Raw genomic sequence first — 22,508 nt, 5'->3', positions numbered from 1 at the left:
GCTTTTTGTCTTTTTGCTCGTGTTTTTGTCCCCCTAGTTGCCCCCCTTTACTCGGTTAGCTAAGCCTCGTTCGGAGAGCGTACCAGGAAGTTTTCTCGAGTTTTCTTAAAAAGCTATCACGGTACAACCGGAAGGTTTGCACGTTCCTGTCGAACCGCACCGCCGGTACTCTAGAATGGGCATTCAGCCCGAAGCTGTCTCAAGTGGGTTCGACTCCGTAGTCTTGATGTCGTAAACACCCAGGAGCGCCATAAAAACACTATGTAACATTCGTCTACTGCAGTCACACATGAGGCTTAAGAAAAATAGGCCCTATAACTATTGGCTCAAGAGTCAGGGACACTATCTCTTGTGTTTTTCTACCTCAAATCAGTCGGAGCCAATTTGGTTCGTTTGTGACATGAGACTACGACCCGGTTTAGCTTAAAGGCTACTACTAAAATATCCCCCCACTCTAGAATTAAGAACGTCCTCATACTTAGGTCTCTAGATACCCAAAATACATGAACGCCGCTAAAAACCGGGTTGGAACAATCCGTTAAGTTACTTTTTATTAGACAGTAGAACTTTGATCCATTTCAGATGGATCAACCTAAAACTCGCCTTACCTCAACATAACAATTATAAAACACACTCTAGAAATTTAAATTAGTACTCACATTGTAGCACGCTCAAGAAAGGGAAGTACTTCAGTCGGTAATTAACTCGAGAATTAAATAATGTAACTAGAATGAGTTTAATGTTTGTCAGTTTTAACAACAAGAACAAGTTTGTACTCTAGACTGTAGTTTCTCGTGAACCATTGGGACACTCAAGCTGTCCACGTTTCCACCGAAGGTTCACTCTAGTCCAGTTTAGAATAATACTCTAGTTAAGTCACAATAATCCAGTTCGTGGGAATACGCTTCTTTCTGTTTCAAATGGGACAGCTCTACTCTAGATTATTACTGTGACGGAAATTGCGAATAGCTATTTCCTACTGATTTATCTTGCAACTTTCCCGCGATTGTCACTCGATTGTTCTGACTTCTCTTTTTTGACTTTCAGTTATCGCGAGAAAATCGTGCATGACAGGCTCCATTCGAATTTTTGAAAAATTAAATTTCACGCCAAAATTAAGTCTTTTTTGCTTCTCTCAAGGTCAAACTTCCAAATATGACCGACTGGCACATACTCCCCGGACTCGAGATCGATGTCCTCATCGCGTGCTGTCGTCTGCCAGTGAGTCCCAGAAAATCAAGTGTTGCTCAAGGTACAGTGCCAGTGGTCATTTACAGAATTTCGCAGCAGACTCAAGTTTATCTACACCCCAAAATTCACGGCCATGTAAAATTTTCACACTAGCGCTAAACAGCAATCAAAATCTGCACACACCTGCACCCTTGAATTCTTGCTTTTTAAGCCAATAATTTAAAATTTCTTTTGTCCCATTCAATCAGGAAATTGTCATGCAGCATTTTGATTTATATAGTAAATATAGTATATTAATAACAATATTTGATTCGTTAAAATTTCTTTTTCTGTGAACCCAGGTTTCACCCGGATCCACACTCAAGCCCCCCAGCAATCAAAATCTGCACACACCTGCACCCTTGAATTCTTGCTTTTTAAGCCAATCATTTAAAATTTCTTTTGTCCCATTCAATCAGGAAATTGTCATGCAGCATTTTGATTTATATAGTAAATATAGTATATTAATAACAATATTTGATTCGTTAAAATTTCTTTTTCTGTGAACCCAGGTTTCACCCGGATCCACACTCACGCCCCCCTTCCCTCTCAAGACTCAAGATCCATTCAAACCATCCACTCATCTCGCACTCTTTGCCTTGGAGGTGCCACACCCTGAAGTACTTGATACGGCAAACTGTCTCAACAGTTCTTCTTCATCATCGGAGCTAATCACGATTTCCTCCCAAGCCTTCAGCTGTTCATAGGATCGCATCCATTCTCTTTGCTCCTGCAACCTCTTTGCCTGGTTGGGTAGTGCCTTCACCCTAGATTCCCGGTTCAAACAAAAGGAGTTGTGCAGGCTCAAGCTCACGTTCTTTTCGCCAGTTCCTCCTCTAGTATCGATTCCCTCGCTTTGGTATTGCCTCTAGACATCTTACCCACTAATTCATGCGCTTATAGCCGAGTTATAGATTCCAGAAATTGCGTTTGGGTTCTGCGTTGTATTATAAGTATCACATATAACATTTTATTACGTTTTTAGTTGAATAGAAATTAATTTAGCACGATTATCTATCTCTTCTAATCATGCTTTTTCAAAGAACAAGGGCGAGGTTTACCGTTTCCGAAGCCTCAAGAAAATTTAAAATTATATTATTCAAGTAGAGATTCTATGACATAGCAATGATTAATCTACCTAATATATGCCTAATAACTATGTAGAAATAGTCCAGGCCAGAATTAGAGGTGTCGTAAACCTTTCTCATTTCAGTGAACAAAGCTTGTAAAGTGGCAATGAGTGAAATGAAGACACTTAATTAGGTCTTGCGGTTTCCGTTTTTTTTCTTTTTTTTTAAAAAGAAAAATTTTCCTTTTTTTAAAAAAAAAGTCTTGCAGATATTCTCGTTCAAATTTACTTATTCTCATTTTGTCCTCATTTCTTTTTCAGTTCAATTTAGTTTCAATAGGTAAATAGAATCACTGTAGCACAATGTTCCGACGATATTCTTAAAAATCAAAAACAAGTTTTGTCTCAAATTAGTGTCGTTACTTGTGCGTGATGTGATGAGAGAACTATAAAAACGCGTAGAATGTTAGGAAATCAGGCATAATCGACATGAGTTGTTTCCAAAAAATTAACAAACAAAGTTTGTTCCTGGTTTTCGTCCTAGTTTCTGTCGGTTAATTTTCAGTTTTTTAAACGACCTTCTTTTATATGGTAGGGTTTTATTGGTTTACTTTTCAAAGCATGTTTTTTTCCAATTTAAACGGAGATAGGAAAAAAAATTTGAAATGACCACAAGAGGCACTGCCTAATGGTCATAAAAACTTGACTTGACTTAAATTTTTGTAGATATAGTTTTTTATTGAAGATTTTTTTTGATTTAGTGGCATTTGCCTTAGTTATGAGTTTTCCGTTTTCTAAGTTTTGAGTTATATTGCAGGGGGCGCTAAGCTCAGCTTCGCCTATTTGTGCACGATGAATTTCAACAAGATTTAATTTCAACAAGATTTTTGAGGTTAATTAATTGTTTATTTAAGTGATACGATTTTTTTGTATAACTCTTTTTAAACTTATCGATATCAGATTTCAACCCTGAAAACTCATGTACCTTTTTTATCAATTGTCGCTGTTTAACCTGTAGATCTTAATGCTCATACTTATATTTCTGCCGCCCTATATAAGGAATGAAATCTTTTTGTAGTAGTAGCAGCAGCTGCTTGATTTTTCAGGCCAAATGTCAACCCCCGCAAGACGTCGACTAATGAGAGACTTTAAAAGGTAGTATATAAAAGTTGCACACATGTAATGACTATGCTAATTGGCCATTGGCTTGATTGTTTAATGATTTTTTTTCTATAATTTGGAATATCAATATAGATGCAATAAAATAGATTTAAATAATTGCCTTTGCTAGTCAGGTTATATTGGAATTATTTCAGACTCCAAGAAGATCCTCCACATGGAATCAGTGGTGCACCTACAGAGCATAACATTATGGTCTGGAACGCTGTCATTTTTGGGTAATTTTTTCATTTGTTCATACTAGACTATTTTCCCGTAAATAACTATGTTCACAGGATCTTCAATTTTAAGATCTCCATTATTAGTCGAGTTGTACGTATAGGAGCTGCTCTAGGGCTGTTGAATTGATACTTGTTTTTGTTAGAATGTTTTTTTTCCAGTTTTTTGTGTGCACGAGTTTTTCGACTACCCTTGCGATAAGCAAGGCTATTGCAATCGGTTACTAGAATTTTGGGGTAACGAATATGCCTGGGGCGGCAAATAATCAGGTTTCGAATCTGACCGCGACCTGTTTTTGTTCAAGCGGTAAATATTCCGGTTCAAAAAATCGACATTTGTCTGCTGATGTTTTGTCGGCTCAGTTGCCAGATCTAAGAATAGTTTATTTTTGCTGTAAAGAATTTTTGCTGTTGCTGTAATTGTTTTACCATTTTAAAAATATGGCCGAATCAAAATTTTTACATTGATTGTAATTAGACCTTCTGGATTTCGTTATTTTCCATTGTTTTGTCTTTTCTGGCTGAATTGGTTTCAGCGTTTTAAAATGACTTAGTCGCCTCTATGTTTTATCGCTTATTGGCCTCATAGTGCGTCTTTCGACGAGCGAAAAAAGTTTTGTGTGTGCGTGTCTGTGCTCTGAGGCTGAGGGGGACTTGATAATTTTTTATTTAACTAAAAAATTTTTAGAATTTTCTTTCTGACTTTTTTTTAGGCCCAATAGGTTTCGGCCTATTTTATATCGGCTTAGTAGCCTCATATTGTTTCATCTGACCATCAAAAAATGTTTTTTTGAGTGTTTGTGTTTTGAGGGTGAGGTGAACTTTTAATTTTCAGATATCTGAAGTCTAATTCATTTTTGTATCGGAAGTGGTGCGAAGCTCAGCTTCGCCTGTGTTTTTTTGTTTTCTAAAAGTGCTTGGAAGTTATTTTGTGAGGCAAATGTTTTTTTTTATTTTTCTTCTAAAAAGTTTTTATCTTTCTTTTCGAATGCACTTTCTAGTAAGCAACGGATGGGGTGTTTTATTATCCCCAATTTTTCATGCTGGATGTGGCGGTTGTTTTATTGCAAGATAATTGTTTTGAGATTTTTTGACTGAGTTTTTTTCTTATCCTTTAAGAGTCGATGAACGTAGTTCAGACTATTATAAAGGTCGTGATGATTTTTTTTGTGGTTTTCAGGATAATTCATAAACTTTGTCCAGGCTCAAATTTGATCTTTTGTTTTTCGAATTTTACTTTATTTTTCAGTTCAGTTGATTTTCTTTGTTTAAAGGACGGCAAATTCTATTATCGAACAGTGAAAGTGTTAAGGTCACGAAAAATGTGATTGACTTCGAATTTTGCAAGTGGATTTTGGTTTTTATATTTGATCCACTTTTCTCAATTTGAGTTAATTTATAAAAAGTGTCAGTTTTATCTTGTTCTTGAAAGTTAAGGAGCTTGAAGGCCATATATTTTTGTTCCGACTTTCGTAACGGAATATTTGTGCTCGGGGTGGGTTTTTTTTTCTTCAGACAAATTTTGACTTTTTAACTAGCCATTTTTGATGGAATTTTTCTATATATTTTGGGGTAACGAATATGCCTGGGGCGGCAAATAATCAGGTTTCGAATCTGACCGCGACCTGTTTTTGTTCAAGCGGTAAATATTCCGGTTCAAAAAATCGACATTTGTCTGCTGATGTTTTGTCGGCTCAGTTGCCAGATCTAAGAATAGTTTATTTTTGCTGTAAAGAATTTTTGCTGTTGCTGTAATTGTTTTACCATTTTAAAAATATGGCCGAATCAAAATTTTTACATTGATTGTAATTAGACCTTCTGGATTTCGTTATTTTCCATTGTTTTGTCTTTTCTGGCTGAATTGGTTTCAGCGTTTTAAAATGACTTAGTCGCCTCTATGTTTTATCGCTTATTGGCCTCATAGTGCGTCTTTCGACGAGCGAAAAAAGTTTTGTGTGTGCGTGTCTGTGCTCTGAGGCTGAGGGGGACTTGATAATTTTTTATTTAACTAAAAAATTTTTAGAATTTTCTTTCTGACTTTTTTTTAGGCCCAATAGGTTTCGGCCTATTTTATATCGGCTTAGTAGCCTCATATTGTTTCATCTGACCATCAAAAAATGTTTTTTTGAGTGTTTGTGTTTTGAGGGTGAGGTGAACTTTTAATTTTCAGATATCTGAAGTCTAATTCATTTTTGTATCGGAAGTGGTGCGAAGCTCAGCTTCGCCTGTGTTTTTTTGTTTTCTAAAAGTGCTTGGAAGTTATTTTGTGAGGCAAATGTTTTTTTTTATTTTTCTTCTAAAAAGTTTTTATCTTTCTTTTCGAATGCACTTTCTAGTAAGCAACGGATGGGGTGTTTTATTATCCCCAATTTTTCATGCTGGATGTGGCGGTTGTTTTATTGCAAGATAATTGTTTTGAGATTTTTTGACTGAGTTTTTTTCTTATCCTTTAAGAGTCGATGAACGTAGTTCAGACTATTATAAAGGTCGTGATGATTTTTTTTGTGGTTTTCAGGATAATTCATAAACTTTGTCCAGGCTCAAATTTGATCTTTTGTTTTTCGAATTTTACTTTATTTTTCAGTTCAGTTGATTTTCTTTGTTTAAAGGACGGCAAATTCTATTATCGAACAGTGAAAGTGTTAAGGTCACGAAAAATGTGATTGACTTCGAATTTTGCAAGTGGATTTTGGTTTTTATATTTGATCCACTTTTCTCAATTTGAGTTAATTTATAAAAAGTGTCAGTTTTATCTTGTTCTTGAAAGTTAAGGAGCTTGAAGGCCATATATTTTTGTTCCGACTTTCGTAACGGAATATTTGTGCTCGGGGTGGGTTTTTTTTTCTTCAGACAAATTTTGACTTTTTAACTAGCCATTTTTGATGGAATTTTTCTATATCATTCGAAAGCTTTTGTTGTTCTGAGCTGAAGTTTGAAAAGATATTTCACCTGTGATCATTTTTTTAAAAAAGTTATGGGGCTTTAAAGGTTACCATTTTGGCCAATTCGGGACAATTAACGCGCGATCTATTTCGCGCTATTAACGCGTTGGCAGATCTAATCCGTCTAAGAAATTGTTCCAAATTGGTTCAAGGAAGCTTATTTGCGATAATTAATGGTTAAAAGAAGCAAAATCTATAACTTTGTGCTTAATATGACTATTGGGGGATATTTTCAAAATTTTTTATTTTGCATTCAAGTTTATCATGTAAGTACTGCTCCAGAGACCTTAAAAGGCAGTCGGAACGTTGAGGGCTTCGCCCTGATACGAGCAGTCTTGTTTACTTTGAAATTCGAACCTTTGAAAAGATGATAATTATTTCAAAAAAAAACATTGCTTTTCTTCTTCTGTTTCCTAGCGTTCTCTACTGTTTTCCAACTTTCATTTGGCTATGTTTCTAGGATTCTAGATGAATAAAAAGCTGTTAGTCTAGTTTCAGTAGATTGGATAGTTTTTTTTAATCAAATGTGTCATTCACAAAGTTTTTTGAATTTCAAACAGCTTTGAGATGTGATATATTTTTTTTCTGGATAGTAAGTTACTCTTTCCAACAAAAGTGAGTGAAGGGTGAAATTTTTTCTCAAAAGCAGTTTTCTTCTTTATATTTCTCGGAGGAATAATTTGTTTTAAATTTTGGTTAGTTTTATTTTATTTTGGAAGTTCTATCGTAAAAGATCTTTGAAATTCTATGACCTTAAGACTTGATATATTTTCTTGCAAAATGCTTCAAAATTAAGTACTTTTTTGGTTTTATTGTAAAATGTTTCCAGCTGTCTAATAGTTATGTTTATTGAAAATTCTGCTCGCAGACCTATGGACACCCCCTTTGAAGATGGAACCTTCCGGCTGACCTTGGAGTTCACAGAAGAGTATCCCAACAAGCCGCCCACTGTCAAGTTCAAGACGAAGATGTTCCATCCTAACGTGTACGCAGATGGAGGTATCTGTCTGGATATTTTGCAGAACAGATGGAGTCCCACGTACGATGTATCGTCCATACTCACTTCTATACAGGTATTCAATTGGGTCTTTGTAACTGTTTTCTCAGTATTTCTCATCTTCGTCAAAGAGATTCTAAATTTTAACTTTGTGTTAAATTTTTATGGGGATTAGTCTCCATTTTACAAGCTGCAAATTTTTGATGCAACGGAGAATCTATTTTGATAAACTCTTTGATGTGTTTTAATCAGTGAACTGTGTGTGTTTAAGTCCTTACTGGATGAACCTAATCCCAACAGTCCCGCAAACAGCCTCGCAGCTCAACTGTACTCGGAGAATCGCCGAGAGTATGAAAAGCGAGTCAACCAGATTGTCGAGGAGTCGTGGATATCTGAAGACCTCGGCCTCGCAGAGCCGGCAACCAGCGGTAAGGCAGCCCCGAGCTCAACCGCCTCCGCTACAGCCGCCGTCTCCGGCCCTGAAGCCGCGGCGGCAGCAACCGTCGCTATGGCAGCAGCCGACGCAGCAACCAATGCGAACCAAGCAACTCAGAGCATGGAAGCTACAGGAACAACGGCCCAAGCAACTGCAAACCCAGGACAGAATTGAAATTTGACAATGCGTTCTCTTCTGAATTTAAATAGTCAGAAAACAACTAATTAATGCGTTAGCTAATCAATTAATGACAAATACATAGATTTGGGTCGTTAAATTAAAATTCATCAGAAAACAAAAACAACTGTCACAAAGCTTCAATGCAGTTTGTATTTTAAGATGGGCGAATGTGCTAATATGGTGGTTATTCGACTTGAAAAGTGCTGAAACAACCTGGCAGTTTTTTGAGATTTTTTAAAAATTGATGGATGGTCCGATTTTATCTTCGAACTGTCCGTAAAATGGATGTTTGTTTGTGTTTTGGCTGAAACTGGCTCGCAGTGTAACAAGTTAATTAAACTTTATATCGAAGTAGTTGACAGAGGTTACTTATCGCGTTTTTAATGAAGTTTCGGTTTCTTCCAAAAATAATAATTGCTCTATATGTGAAGTTTCTGGAAAGCTGCACGCTGTTACTAATTCATGCGCTTATAGCCGAGTTATAGATTCCAGAAATTGCGTTTGGGTTCTGCGTTGTATTATAAGTATCACATATAACATTTTATTACGTTTTTAGTTGAATAGAAATTAATTTACCACGATTATCTATCTCTTCTAATCATGCTTTTTCAAAGAACAAGGGCGAGGTTTACCGTTTCCGAAGCCTCAAGAAAATTTAAAATTATATTATTCAAGTAGAGATTCTATGACATAGCAATGATTAATCTACCTAATATATGCCTAATAACTATGTAGAAATAGTCCAGGCCAGAATTAGAGGTGTCGTAAACCTTTCTCATTTCAGTGAACAAAGCTTGTAAAGTGGCAATGAGTGAAATGAAGACACTTAATTAGGTCTTGCGGTTTCCGTTTTTTTTCTTTTTTTAAAAAAGAAAAATTTTCCATTTTTAAAAAAAAAAGTCTTGCAGATATTCTCGTTCAAATTTACTTATTCTCATTTTGTCCTCATTTCTTTTTCAGTTCAATTTAGTTTCAATAGGTAAATAGAACCACTGTAGCACAATGTTCCGACGATATTCTTTAAAATCAAAAACAAGTTTTGTCTCAAATTAGTGTCGTTACTTGTGCGTGATGTGATGAGAGAACTATAAAAACGCGTAGAATGTTAGGAAATCAGGCATAATCGACATGAGTTGTTTCCAAAAAATTAACAAACAAAGTTTGTTCCTGGTTTTCGTCCTAGTTTCTGTCGGTTAATTTTCAGTTTTTTAAACGACCTTCTTTTATATGGTAGGGTTTTATTGGTTTACTTTTCAAAGCATGTTTTTTTCCAATTTAAACAGTTTATGCTATAACTTAAACTTCTCACAAATTTGTAAAGTTACCATGTCTGTATTTTTGAGCTTTTTTCTTCTTTTTCTTGAAATTATTCAAACAGTTTCAGTTTTTTATATCGACTTAGTCATTTTATTTTGCCTAATTTTGAGGGATAAATAAATCCGTTAGGGATTATGGGTTCGAAATTGAATGGGTCGTGAAAACTTTCAAATTTAGTGAAAATTTTTATAAATTGTTTTTTGACTTCATACACTATTTTGTTAGCGCAATGCGCTTTTTGCATCGCAAATGTTGCGAAGCTGCGCTTTGCCTCTGAGTTTAATGTTCAAATCACGAGTGAAAGGGCTTTATTTGATACATCGCTCGACACCATTCTGATGATTATATTTGGTACTTGATTTTTTCGTCTAAAAGAAAAAACTAAAAACACACCCGAATACAAAGTTCCTCGCCATTTTCAGCAGTCGGAACATTTTTTTAACTCAGTTTTGTTTGGTGCTTGCTTTACCGGCGTGAAGGTAGCGGAAAAATTATCCAAGGAGTCGGTTCGTGCAGTCGCTTGAAGAAGGTGACATGGCATACTTGTTGAATGCATTTGAGGAACCAACGCCACCAAGAAGACATTAATAACCAAGTTGTTAATTTGTTACCATTTAGTACCGCAACGCTCGAGTGAAGAGGATGAAACCCGTGATTATGTATACCTATATTCGAGTGCCTCAACGTGCATGTATGCACACCATGGCTCACATCAAGGCTTAATCTCGTACAAACTCCTGCAAAAGAAACATCATTATCCAACTTAAGGTTTTTGGCCTAGCAATTGAGAAAAACAGCGTCTAGAAACTGAAAAAAAAACAGCACTTAGAATTGTAACCGGCTGCAGAAGATTGGCCACGATTAAACCCTATCATCGTGAACTCAAATGCGGTCTGTGAGTCTCGTCCACTACCATCGTTCTGTGCAGCTGCCCGATCTGAAAATAAAATAACGAGAGCGCTCTAATGCGCTTTGGTGGACAGGTGAACCTTTCCTGCACCTTACAAAACACGGCGGCTTTGTCTCGCGACCTTTTTGTCGAAACTTTTCTCATTGTCAGAAACAAAACTACTACTCAAAATCAAACCTGTTAGGCTAAACGAAGCTACCGAAAGAACAACCATGTCCTCCGCAAAGGACGCTCTCAGTTTCTTTGGATCTAACTGCAGCGTTCGACACAGTGGATCACGGTATCCTGCTGCACGCTCTAGAAATTGTCTTTTACCTAAGAGCACAAAAAGATGGACAACATCATACCTTCAAAGCAGGGCAACTTATGCTGAATTTATGAATGAAAAAACAAAATTGTGACGAAAGGAACAAGGTTTTTTGACGACGTATCTTGTCGCCCATCCCTATAACTATTTACATGTCATTAATGACCCTTCCATGTCAAATTCAGGAACATCAAATGAGCAACATTGGCCCTTATTCAATAACATCTAATAAGCAACATATAAAAAAGATATTTGTATTACAACAACCGGACCTTGCACCACAAAAATTGATAAGGAGATAACTTTACCTAATTGATCTATTCAGTTGGCTTGGCGCGATCATCATAACCCGTATCAAGAAAAAAGGTTGAAACCGAGGTATTGTCGGCAGCAATCCACAACCAAGTTTGCAAAAACCCAGAATATAGAGATTGAATTTCGACAACTTCATTACATTGACCTCAGTGATAAATAAACTGCAAAAAGACAATAATTTACTGGAAAACGCTGCATAAAACAGTAACTAAGCTAAATTACTGAAAAAAGCTGGTGATGTAGCAAAAAACTAACTAAGCATAACTTACAAGGCCATTCGGCGTAGTTTTCTGAATTATACAGCCACTGTCTGTGCACACTCACTAAGTGAGTATCGTTAGAAATATCTATTCCGCCAAAACACGGAACTTGTGACAATTTTAAATGGCAGCTTAAACATGACCTCAGTTTGAACGCCTTCATGGTGAAACTAAAATGCTGCCGTTGAAGGAAAACTTTGAATTTTTGAGCAAGTAGTTTCGTTCTGGTTATCATCAACCCAATAGCGCGACTACCACACATATAAACTTAATCCAATGTCGATATTCATGAAAAGAAGACTTAAAGAAAAACACTACGGAAACCTGAAAAATCCTTTGATGAAGATGATCATCTTACACCTGATCAATACGAAGTCGAAATAATAACTACACACTGAAGAGGCGAAAAACGAAAATATCACATATCCTTCAAAACTGATCCTTCTGACTGTTTACTTGTCATTAATGCCCCTTTCATATCAAAACCAGTAACATCAAGTTAGCAACATTGCCCCTTATTCAGTTGGCTTGAATGAATCGAAGACTCGGGCAAATCTTGAGCGATCATCATAACCCCTAACAAGCAAGAAAAAGGATGAAAGCGAGGTATTGTCAGCAGCAATCCACAACCCAACTTGCAAAAACCCAGAATATAGAGAGTGAATTTCGATGACTTCATTACATGGACTGAACACATTACCTCGGTGATATGTAAACTGACAAAAAGCAATATTTTTTTTGAAAAAAGCTGGTAATGCAGCAAAAAAAACAGTATCTAAGCATTACTTACAAGTCCAATCGGCGTAGTTTTCTGAATTATACAGCTACTGTCGGTGCACCCTCAATACAGAACTATTCAGAACTTGTGAAAATTGTTAATGGCAATCTAAACATGATCTCAATTGAACACCTTCATGGTGAAACTAAATGCTGTCGTTAAAGGAACACTTCGAACTTTTGGAGCAAGTAGTTCCTATCTGGCTCTCATCAACCCAACAGCGAGACTACCATGTATATAAACTTAGTCAAATGTCGAGGTTTATGAAACCAAGACTTAGCCGAAAAGTACTATGAAAACTTTAAAAAAACCCTTTGATGAAGATGATCATCTTACACCTGATCAATACAAAGTTGCAGTAAAAACTGCACCCTGAATAGGCGAAAAACGACGTTATCAGATATCCTTCTAAACTGATGGGCTCTAAAACTCCGGAAACAGCCTTGTAGGAAAGCAGCTTTCGCGGAACTTCACGGTGTGCTCTTGCTCAATTCTGCTGTGAATATTCAAGATTATGCGCAAACTCTAAAACTAGTCCACATATTATGCACCACCTATTTTTTAATTCTTTGAAGCCAACCACTTTGAAGAAACAATAGCGCAACTTAATAATAGAACGGGTGCATCCTAGGACTTGGATCCAGACGACGCCGCCTTCCAGTGGTGGATCCGACATCTTGGGCCCCACCAAGATGCAAATGGCGTCAAGCCCCCCCCCTCCCATTGGGTCGGGAGAAGCTCAGAAGTCTCCGGGTTTTCGGTTACGGAGCGTCTGAAGCCGGCCAGGCTGCTCCGTCTGCTCATCCTTATACTACTACTCCGCTCCGACATTAATCCAAACCCTGGTCCAGGGCCTTACTTTTGCTCCCCTTGCTCTTTCCGCATCAAACGCACCCAGCCCAGTGTCTGGTGCCACATCTGTGGTTACATTTACCTTAAATGTAGTGGTCTTACCCACCTTAACCAACACCACCCTGACTACTATTGCCCTACCTGTACCTCTACCTACATTTTACCTCCCCCAGGCACCAGGTCCTCTAACTTGACCACCCCCAACTCCCAAACTTGTTCAACTTCCCTAACCGCCCCCAACCCCACCTCCCTAACCCCCCTCCCCCTCCCACCCTTCCCACCTCCTCGAATAATAATTCCTCCTCCCAAAATCGCGCAAATCGTAATCGTGTAAATAGTGTAAATAACTCAAGTTCAAACAACCATTTTAATCATACTGCTGTTAATAATGTAAATAGTTCACCACACCCCGCCAAAGGCCTTTTAAAAATCCTTCAATTTAATTGCAACGGTATCTCCGGAAAAGCACCCGAAATTGCTGCTTTCTTATCTCAAAATCAAATTCATATTGCTGTCTTCCAAGAAACTAAATTAAGAAAGAAATCTCGAAACCCCTCACTTGGCTCACACTACACTTTAATTAGAAAAGATCGAGAAAAAGAAGGGGGCGGTCTTCTCATAGCCATACATGAGTCGATACAATACGAAGAAATAAATATTAACAACGATGGAACACTAGAGGCTATGGGCATATCAGTGCTAGCCAGTTGATCCAAGCTTCGTATTTATAATTTCTACATCCCCCCTCGCTCGAGCTGTCCCCCTGGTTACTCTGCGTCCCTTGCCGAACTACTTGAACCTGGGGACGCCTTAGTACTCGGGGATGCCAACGCACATTCACAACTATGGAACTCCAACATCGAGGAAGATCAACGCGGCTCTGTACTTAGCAATGAAATAACCGAATCCACCTTTGCACCATTAAATGATGACACACAAACCAGAGTCCCTTTTAACTCAGAAAACCAACTCTCGTCACCAGATATTTCCCTCGCATCCCAATCGCTCTTACTCTCCACATCATGGACCCCAATTAAATCTCTAGGATCAGATCACCTACCCATTCTTCTAGAACTACCCTTGGATGATTTTATAAATTTTTCACCTAAAAGGACTTTTATAAATTTTTTAAAAGCAGATTGGATCAAATTCACAGAGGAAATTGAGGAGGGTTTCTTTTCAGCGGTTCCACCTTCCGGAGTTGCCGCCGGAGAGAAATTCTTGAGGGACCTGGTGCTCAGGGCAGCACGCCACCACATCCCCGCTGGCCGTATTCGCCACTTCACTCCCTCTTTTTCCCCCGAGACCACTGCCCTTGCCGCCGAAAGAGATTTAAGCCGACAACAAAATCTCCCCCCAGAAGTCATATCCCAACTGAACTGTAGACTCATGAAACAGACAGCAAAGGACAAAGAAAATAAATGGCGAGAATTCCTCCGGACTTGCGACTACCGCACTGGTGCCAGAAAGTTCTGGAAATAGGTACGCTCCTTAAATGGATCTAAGCCCGTGGCAGGAAGACACCCCATTACTTTTGGTTCTAAACCCATACACTCACCTCGTGATATTACCAGCTCTTTTAACAAACAATTCACCAATGCCAGACCCCACGCCTCTGACAAACTCCTTCGTATAACGAGAAGAAAATTTGCCAAACTACCGCTGTCAGACAGCCCAATTTTTACCCCTGAAAATACTAAACAAGCCATTGCAGACAGCAAACCATCGCGAGCGCTAGGTCCCGACGGCCTTTGTAATATACATCTTAAACATCTCGGCCGGCTTGCTACTCAATACTTAACATACCTTTTTAATATCTCTTTGTCCGAAAACATTATCCCCCAAATTTGGAAAAATTCAAAAATTGCACCGCTTCCAAAACCCAATAAGGATCTTAAACAATCAACATCTTACAGACCTATATCCGTACTCCGCCCAGCAGTTAAAATTCTGGAGAGGCTCGTTCACCCCATCTTTACCAAACATCTCCCCAACGCCAAACACCAACACGGCTTCCGCCCTTTTCACTCCACCACCACAGCTCTCTCCACTCTCGAATTTTACATTTCAGACGGTTTTAACCAAAATCGCCCCCCTAAACGTACGGTACTGGCCACACTTGACTTATCTAAGGCTTTCGACATGGTGTGTCATCGCTCACTTGTGGAACTCGTTCATGACACTCCCCTCCCAAGAAGTCTAGTCCGCTGGCTAAGTAATTACCTTAATGGTCGACAGGCTGCCACCTCATTCCGTGAACACACATCCCCCCATCGAATAATCCACTGTGGCGTACCCCAAGGTTCTGTTTTATCACCCACACTCTTCAATTTTTATGTCCATGATGCACCGCCACCTCCCGATAATGTAAACCTTGTTTCGTATGCAGACGATTTCCACCCCTTCGCAAGCAGTTCCAATATTGATATCGCCTCAAACTCCATCAATAGCTACCTAAAAAGGCTCTACGATTTTTTCACCTCACGCAAACTAAGTTTCGCGTCCTCTAAAGGATCAGTTACACTTTTCTCCTCTTATAACAAAGAATTTAATAAAACACCTAGTGTTCTTTTAAATAACGAGGCGCTACCCCTAAACAAAAATCCAACAATCTTAGGGGTGACATTTGATCCAACACTTTGTTTTGCCACTCACTGCAAACAATCCGCTGAAAAGGCCAGACGCAGGATCGGAATCCTGAAGGCATTAGCAGGATCAACCTGGGGTCACTCCAAAGAAACCCTCCTCCTAACTTTTAAAGCTTTAATTCACCCCATACTTGACTATGCAGCCCCCGCATGGTCCCACGCATCAAGTAACACCTCCATAAATTGCCTGCAGGTTGCCCAAAACCAATCCCTTCGCGTTGTTACTGGATCAAATCTTATGAGTTCCACTGCCCACCTGCACAGTGAATCTGAAATCCTAACGGTCAAAGACCACCATACCCTTCTGTCATCTCAATTTTTTTTATCTCTACCTATCGTTCCCACCATCCCATTAATTTTATACATTCACATCCCCCTCCTCCCCGTCTACTTCGCCCCTCAATTATAAGCTGCTTCAAAGAAGACACCCAGAAAATTTTAACCGACTTTTCAGTCTACGCAAACCACCCTCTAGTTCTGGACGACCGAGACGAAGTCTCCACTTTTGTTTTTAACTACTACAAACCAATTTTAAAAGACAACCATACCTCCCTTGTAACCAAGTTCCTAGCCGAAACCCCTCCGTCTAAAGTTATTTGTATCCCTCCCCCAAAGATTGACCCCTCTGAAAAATCTCTCCCACGTCCCACGCGCTGTAAGCTCTCCCAACTCCGGTCTGGCTACAGCCGGCTCCTTAACACTTACCTATCCCGCCTCGACAGCTCCATCTCCCACCTTTGCCCAACCTGTTCCCTTGCCCCCCACACAACATGTCACCTTTTCAACTGCTCCCAAAACCCCTCCCCACTCACCCCAGCAGACCTGTGGCTTCGGCCGGTAGAGGTTGCTAAGTTCCTTGACCTGGAGACAGAAAAGCCCAACCCGACCCGCGTGGGCTAACAACAACAACAACAACATCCTAGGACTTTTTCTCGGCTTTCAGTGCTTTTAAAAAACTGCCCGCTAAAACCGTGCAAGGGATTTTTGCTCGGTTCTACATAACAAAAACTGCCCCGTGGAGCGTGTTATAATCGTTACTGTTAGAAGGAGGCTTCGCCGATATATTTTGCAGGTTTCAGAAGGAGGATAAGATCATTTTTTTAACGATAGAGAATGTTTTGGTTTAAAGGGATATATTGAAGAATTCAGTCGAATACTTTTTGGCGAAGTTTTCGAGACTCCTCATGCAGCGTAGTGATTTCTTCGGGCCCTGTAGTGTTTAAGTGCGTCGCTACATCGATTACATGAGGGCCTGCTGGTGTGAAATCTGTTGCATCATCCAAAGGGCGTCGTTCTAATTTTTCGGGTGACATCTTTGATAAGGTTTCAGCTTTTATGGCTAGGCGAGCTAATACAGTGCTGATTTAAATTAACCGGACAAAACGCGTTAAACTTGAAATTTAAAACGCATTTTTCTCAAATTGGGTTGAGTTTAGGTCAAAACTTATGAAGACAAAACTTGCTTAGAATTTTAGCAGAATTAATATGGTGCAATTTGTTTTGCGAAATTCGGGTCCGAAATTTTACCCCAAAAATGGGTCATTTTGGCTTTTCTTAGTTAATCAAAAGTTACGCCAAAAATACCCAGTCGATCACAGACATAATTATATCAAAGTGAGCCCCTTACGTAGCCCAACAAACTTTAAGAAGGGTATAATCTCCAAAATATTGTATAAGATAATTTATTTTTGTTTGATAGAAAAAAAGGTCATTTTTACTATATAAAATACCATCTTTATTTTTAAAAACAATTTTTAAACAATATGCTATTTTTTTGGAGATTATGCCTTTCTTAAAGTTTGTTGGGCTACGTAAGGGGCTCACTTTGATATAATTATGTCTGTGATCGACAGGGTATTTTTGGCGTAACTTTTGATTAACTAAGAAAAGCCAAAATGACCCATTTTTGGGGTAAAATTTTGGACCCGAATTTCGCAAAACAAATTGCACCATATTAATTCTGCTAAAATTCTAAGCAAGTTTTGTCTTCATAAGTTTTCACCTAAACTCAATCCAATTTGAGAAAAACGGGTTTTAAATTTCAAGTTTAACGCGTTTTGTCCGGTTAATTTAAATCAGCACTGTAAATCAAATCAAAATATTCTTCATATTCTATAAAAATATAATATGTTCTTATTTATTAAGTAAATTAGGTTGGTAATGTCAGTATTATTTAAAAGGGCGGGCATTCAAAAGCAAGTTAGAAGGGCACTTGAACAGAAGTTGAAACCTAACCATAAGTCATCGGAACATTCCATACACTAATTTTATTCTAGCTTTCGAAATATACTCAGAAGGGCCATTTGAACAATCTCACAACTGCCCCCTGAAATAGATTAACGGAGCTAGCACCGCCCAAACAACAAGTTCAAGTTTTAATTTTGTACAAAATTACTTTTTTTGTTTTGCATGCGGAAACTGGCGGTGATTAGCTATTGGCTTAAATTGCGACTTTTTTTATTTAACCCAGTGGACTTTATTCTCTCGGAACTGGATTTGGAGAGATGTTTTGGAACGTTTTGGGTTGATTTTAGACCAATTTTCTTGATCCGGATAAAAGTTTATTCAGATTTACTCAATTCTCATCATTGCAGAGCCTAATTAAGGGAGCATACAAAGCCGGTCAAAGCGTACAATACTTGGAATTTAAAACTTAGTCAATCAAGCATTTCACCAAAATTAACGGTTCAATTGCGGTTCAATTCTCTTGTGTGGTCCAAAAAAGTTCAAGAAATGTATAATTGTCTCACTTTTGAATTTTGTTTTGATTGTGGTTTGATTTTGTATTTTGGTTTGATGGCAAAAAATGTCATTTAAGAAGTGAATAATCTCCAAAAGTTGGCGCAAAACGTCTAAAATTTGTTTTAAAATAAAAATTGATATTTTCTATAGAAAAAATTGAATTTATTGGTTATCGAACAAAAATAAATTGATAGACACAATTCATAAGATTCTGCCCTTCTTAAACTTTGTTGAGCTAGCTACATAAAAGGCTCACTGTCCTACAGAAAATTTATTCGATAGTTTTGGCGTACTTTTTTTATCAGTAATAAATTCCAAAAGTGGTCCTTTTCTGGTTAAAATTCCACTAAATAAGTTAAACCATATTGGTTCTAAATTTTAAAGAAATATTAGTCAAAAATCAATCCACGTTTAGAAAAACGCGTTTTAATTCTCTTGCTGTATTCGTTGTGTACTAGTAATTTATATCAGCACTATTGATTAGATGATCTCCCATCTTGACAAGGTTCGTGTTTGGCCAGAACCATTACTCTTTTGGCAAGAACCGGGTGATATGTTGCAATAGGTGGTAATTTTGAGAAGAGTGCATGTATTACATTTGGGAACTATAATGCATATTATAGACATTTCCTTTTCAATCAATTGTACATGCGACTAAGATATTTTTTGTGGTTACACTACTCTGCTAGATGAAATGTTATTCAAAAATTTTAATTTTACAGTTTCGCCAAAAAAATTTGGCCTTTCAAATAAATTTTAAATACTGTTCGAATTATAACAAAAAGCGATCCAGCTATTCGATTTGATGCTGCCAGCTATTGTAACATATCACCCAGAACCGATGGGAATCAAAAGACATTAGTCGATCAGTTGTGGCTGTATAAGATTTGTTTATGTACATTCCATTTATTTCAGTTTCAAGCGTTTAGCAGACGTTTTTTTTTTAAATTTTGATATGGCCCTTGATAATTTTTTAGGCAATTCTTTTTGCTCCTTGCCAATTTTATGTTCTTAATGGTGCATGCATTCTAGTTGATCAGTATTTAATTGTTTTTTTTTCAACGATTTGATCAAAATTACTGTATTTTTCAATTGTGCTTATTAGGTGACAATAAACGGAGTAGATACACTTATTGAGAGCGTTTAAGTTTTTTCAGGAAAAAGTTTTGAAGTTTTTTGACGTTTTACATACCATTTGTTTTTGTGTTCAAATCAAATTCAAATTAAAACAATGTCTATTAACAAATGTGCAAATAGCGCATAATACGTGACCGAATTTCAGTTTTGAAAGTGGATTTGAAAATTGAGATTTCCCAGCGGAATAGAAGGTTTACCCATTGACTCAGTTTTCTCTAATTGTGTTTCTTTAGTTAATCAAAAAGGTGTTAATTATAAATTTGTTTTTGAAACTCGAAGAACTTCAACTGCATATAATTTCTGTCTAGTGCGAAAAATTAAATGTTGCAGAAAACAAGTCTGTATGTTTGTTTCCTTCTTCATTGACACTTTTCTGTATTTTTTGAATCTGCTTAGACTTAAGAGAGCAAGTGTATTTGCAATCGCGTGATTTACTTTTACCGTTGGAAACGTTGTTGACAGATTCGAACAATGTCAAACGATGTCGCATGCAAGTGACGATTTGCTCGATTTTTTGAAAGGTCGCATTAGATAACGTTTTTAAACAAGTGAGCCTGCTAGTTCTGTGTTATGTTACGAATACTTTCTTTGTCCTCCAATTCGCATAAAAAAGTTCAATTTTTTATACTATTTTGCTTCATTATATGATAACTTGTATTCTCCTCTTAATGAGTGGCTAGTGTTTTCATTATTTAAGCATCAAAGGCTCGCTAGTGTAGTTCTTTCTACCTGTTTGATCGATGTCCGGTGTTCGATTCACGTAGAGGGGTTTTATTTTATTAAACTTTTGCCTGGCGGTTTTTTCGAAATCTTTTAAAAGCTAGTTCTAGCTATTTTGTGGGTTTTTGCGAAGTGCAGATTTGCCTGTTTTTTTTTGGTAATATAGCTGTTACAAAAAACTCCCTTTTCTTGGAGTTTTTTTAAAACAAATCCATCCAATCTTCGATGTAATTTTGCGTTATGCGTTCGCTTGAGCTGCGATTTTGTATTTCTAGCTACACGCTGTTTTTCTGTTCGGTGGGCTTGAGTATACTTATAGACTTACTTGCAACACGCAAAATGACTTGTGACTTTTTTTCGGATTCATCGGGTTCGAATTGGAAGCGCGCTGCTACGAATTGGAAGCGCGCTGTTAACGCTTAAAAGTTTCTACACATCTATGTTCACATAATTTTTAACCAGTTTTAGCGAATCGTTCAAAAGTTTTTTGAAAAAAAAACCTTTTTTTCTAGTTTTATTTATTTTTATATTAACTTCAGTTATGGCCTGAGGGTTGAGTGAAATCAGAAAATTAACCTCGAAAAAGCTCTAAATTAATAGTTTTTACTGTCATAATTTTCACAATAATGAGTTTTTGACCTATATCTTCAGATGTTTTTGAATTAAATTGTGTCCGACTGATTTTTTTCTGTCTGTTTTGCAAAGACTCATTTTGTTGTCATTGATGACGTTCATCCGAAGTTTTCAAAGACTTCATTTGTATCAAGTTTCTTTTGTATTTTTCTTCTTACTTTGTCCTTAGTTTTGTTAAAATGTCAAATGCTGGAATTGTTGAACGGATTATATGGATAGATTCTGTTTTTCAAACACGCCAAAAATTGTTCATTGATCCTGTGAACTGAAATTTTTTTAGCTTTGTTTTGGTTGATCAAAATGGTATAATATGTCCGGCTTCTTTAAGCTTTCTTTTTGTTATTTTATGATTTTGTTTGAAGTTGTTGGAGCGTTGTTGAAACCACAAAATATGTCAGACGAATTAGTTAGTAATTACGCTTGCTTTTTTCCGGTATAATAACTTGTTTAACGAAATTACTTGATAGCTTGATATATAAGCAAAGAAGGTTTCTCGGTTTCTCCGGTAAACTTGGCCAAGAGGCGACGACTGGGCCTAGGCTAGCAAAGGTCCTGAGTTTAAATCCGCCCAAGCAGGGGCGGATCTAGGATTTTCTCGAGGGGATGGGGTCAAAAATTTTCGAAGTTTTTGTCGACCCGAATGGATTTTCCGAGCTCTCTCAAAGCACTAAAAAGACCGTTTTGGTCAAATTTTGTGCGCCGCAGGCGAAATTTTGAAAAACAGGCCAAAAAAGGCGTTTGTAGGCACTTTTAGAAAATTTTGACCAAAAAAAAGTGCGTTTTTTTGGCGCGCGCTCCCCTCTTAAAGTAAGTATATATTGGCGCCAAAGGCGCTTTTAGAAAATTTTTAGGGTCCGTCACCAAATATGGATATCTCAAAATAGAACAAAGGGTGGACCCTTTGGGTCGGCAGGGGGTCCAATCCCTGAGAGAGGGGGTGTCCGACCCCCCCCCCCCCTAAATCTGCCCCTGCGCCCAAGACCTGTTTTTTTTTCAAACTGAAAATATTCCAGTTAAAAAAATCGTTGGCCTATAGTTTGTCTGATTTTATTTTGTTACCGCGTCGCAGAAATTTTTTGTAAATTTATTAAACCTGACGAAGTAAATTATCCTTTTTTCTTTTTTTGCTCAAATGCTTTATGCGGTCTAAGTTGTTTTGGCTCATTTTAATTGGCCTGATTTCTTAGTTTTCTAGAAATTTTCAAAAAACTTCAAGTTATCTACTTGAAATCGTTTAATAAAAAATACATTTTTTGCGTGATTACACAACCAACCGATGGTGCTGTAAGACAAAATTATTATTTTTTCACATCTATTTCGTACAAGTTTGTTGCTCAATTTCAGAGACGATTGATTTAATCAAACGTTTTGTCCCGCTTTTAGAGCGCCTAGTCGGATGTGGATGTGTAAATATTGGATGTGTAAAATCCAATAGGCAGCTAGAACAGTTCTCAACCGGGAAGACGAATGCTTGAAATCTGTTTTAATGCTTGTGATTTGCAAGCGTTATCAAATTTGCGAGCGTCTCATTTTCTGTCAGCTTTTTTGTCATGCTAAATTTGTGTTGCAACACAAGTCCCGCTTCACCTCTGTGATCAAGTCCTATTTTTTTGAACCGTTGCATGTGTATGTGCTTTA

The 22,508-nt window shown here is 37.6% G+C and overlaps 1 protein-coding gene across 2 annotated transcripts in view; it reads left to right on the top strand.

Moving 5' to 3' along the window:
- The window catches only part of LOC134840310 (ubiquitin-conjugating enzyme E2 A), a 311,529-nt gene extending 302,680 nt beyond the window's left edge, over positions 1-8,849 (top strand). Inside the window, exons 2-5 of one of the 2 annotated variants that reach the window (XM_063856069.1) lie at positions 3,406-3,454; positions 3,616-3,696; positions 7,507-7,711; positions 7,907-8,849. In XM_063856069.1, coding sequence (XP_063712139.1) covers positions 3,411-3,454; positions 3,616-3,696; positions 7,507-7,711; positions 7,907-8,245 — 669 coding nt within the window. In that variant the 5' untranslated portion in view covers positions 3,406-3,410 and the 3' untranslated portion in view covers positions 8,246-8,849. Of the gene's footprint in view, positions 1-3,403; positions 3,455-3,615; positions 3,697-7,506; positions 7,712-7,906 lie in introns of both variants that reach the window. The other variant, XM_063856070.1, reaches the window with a different exon arrangement.
- The last annotated feature ends 13,659 nt before the right edge of the window (positions 8,850-22,508 follow it).

The sequence above is a fragment of the Symsagittifera roscoffensis genome, chromosome 2, assembly GCF_963678635.1.
Source record: "Symsagittifera roscoffensis chromosome 2, txSymRosc1.1, whole genome shotgun sequence".
Classification (NCBI taxonomy): Eukaryota; Metazoa; Xenacoelomorpha; order Acoela; family Convolutidae; genus Symsagittifera; species Symsagittifera roscoffensis.
Note: the sequence above shows the minus strand (reverse complement) of the source record. Positions and strands in the feature narration are given on the sequence as shown.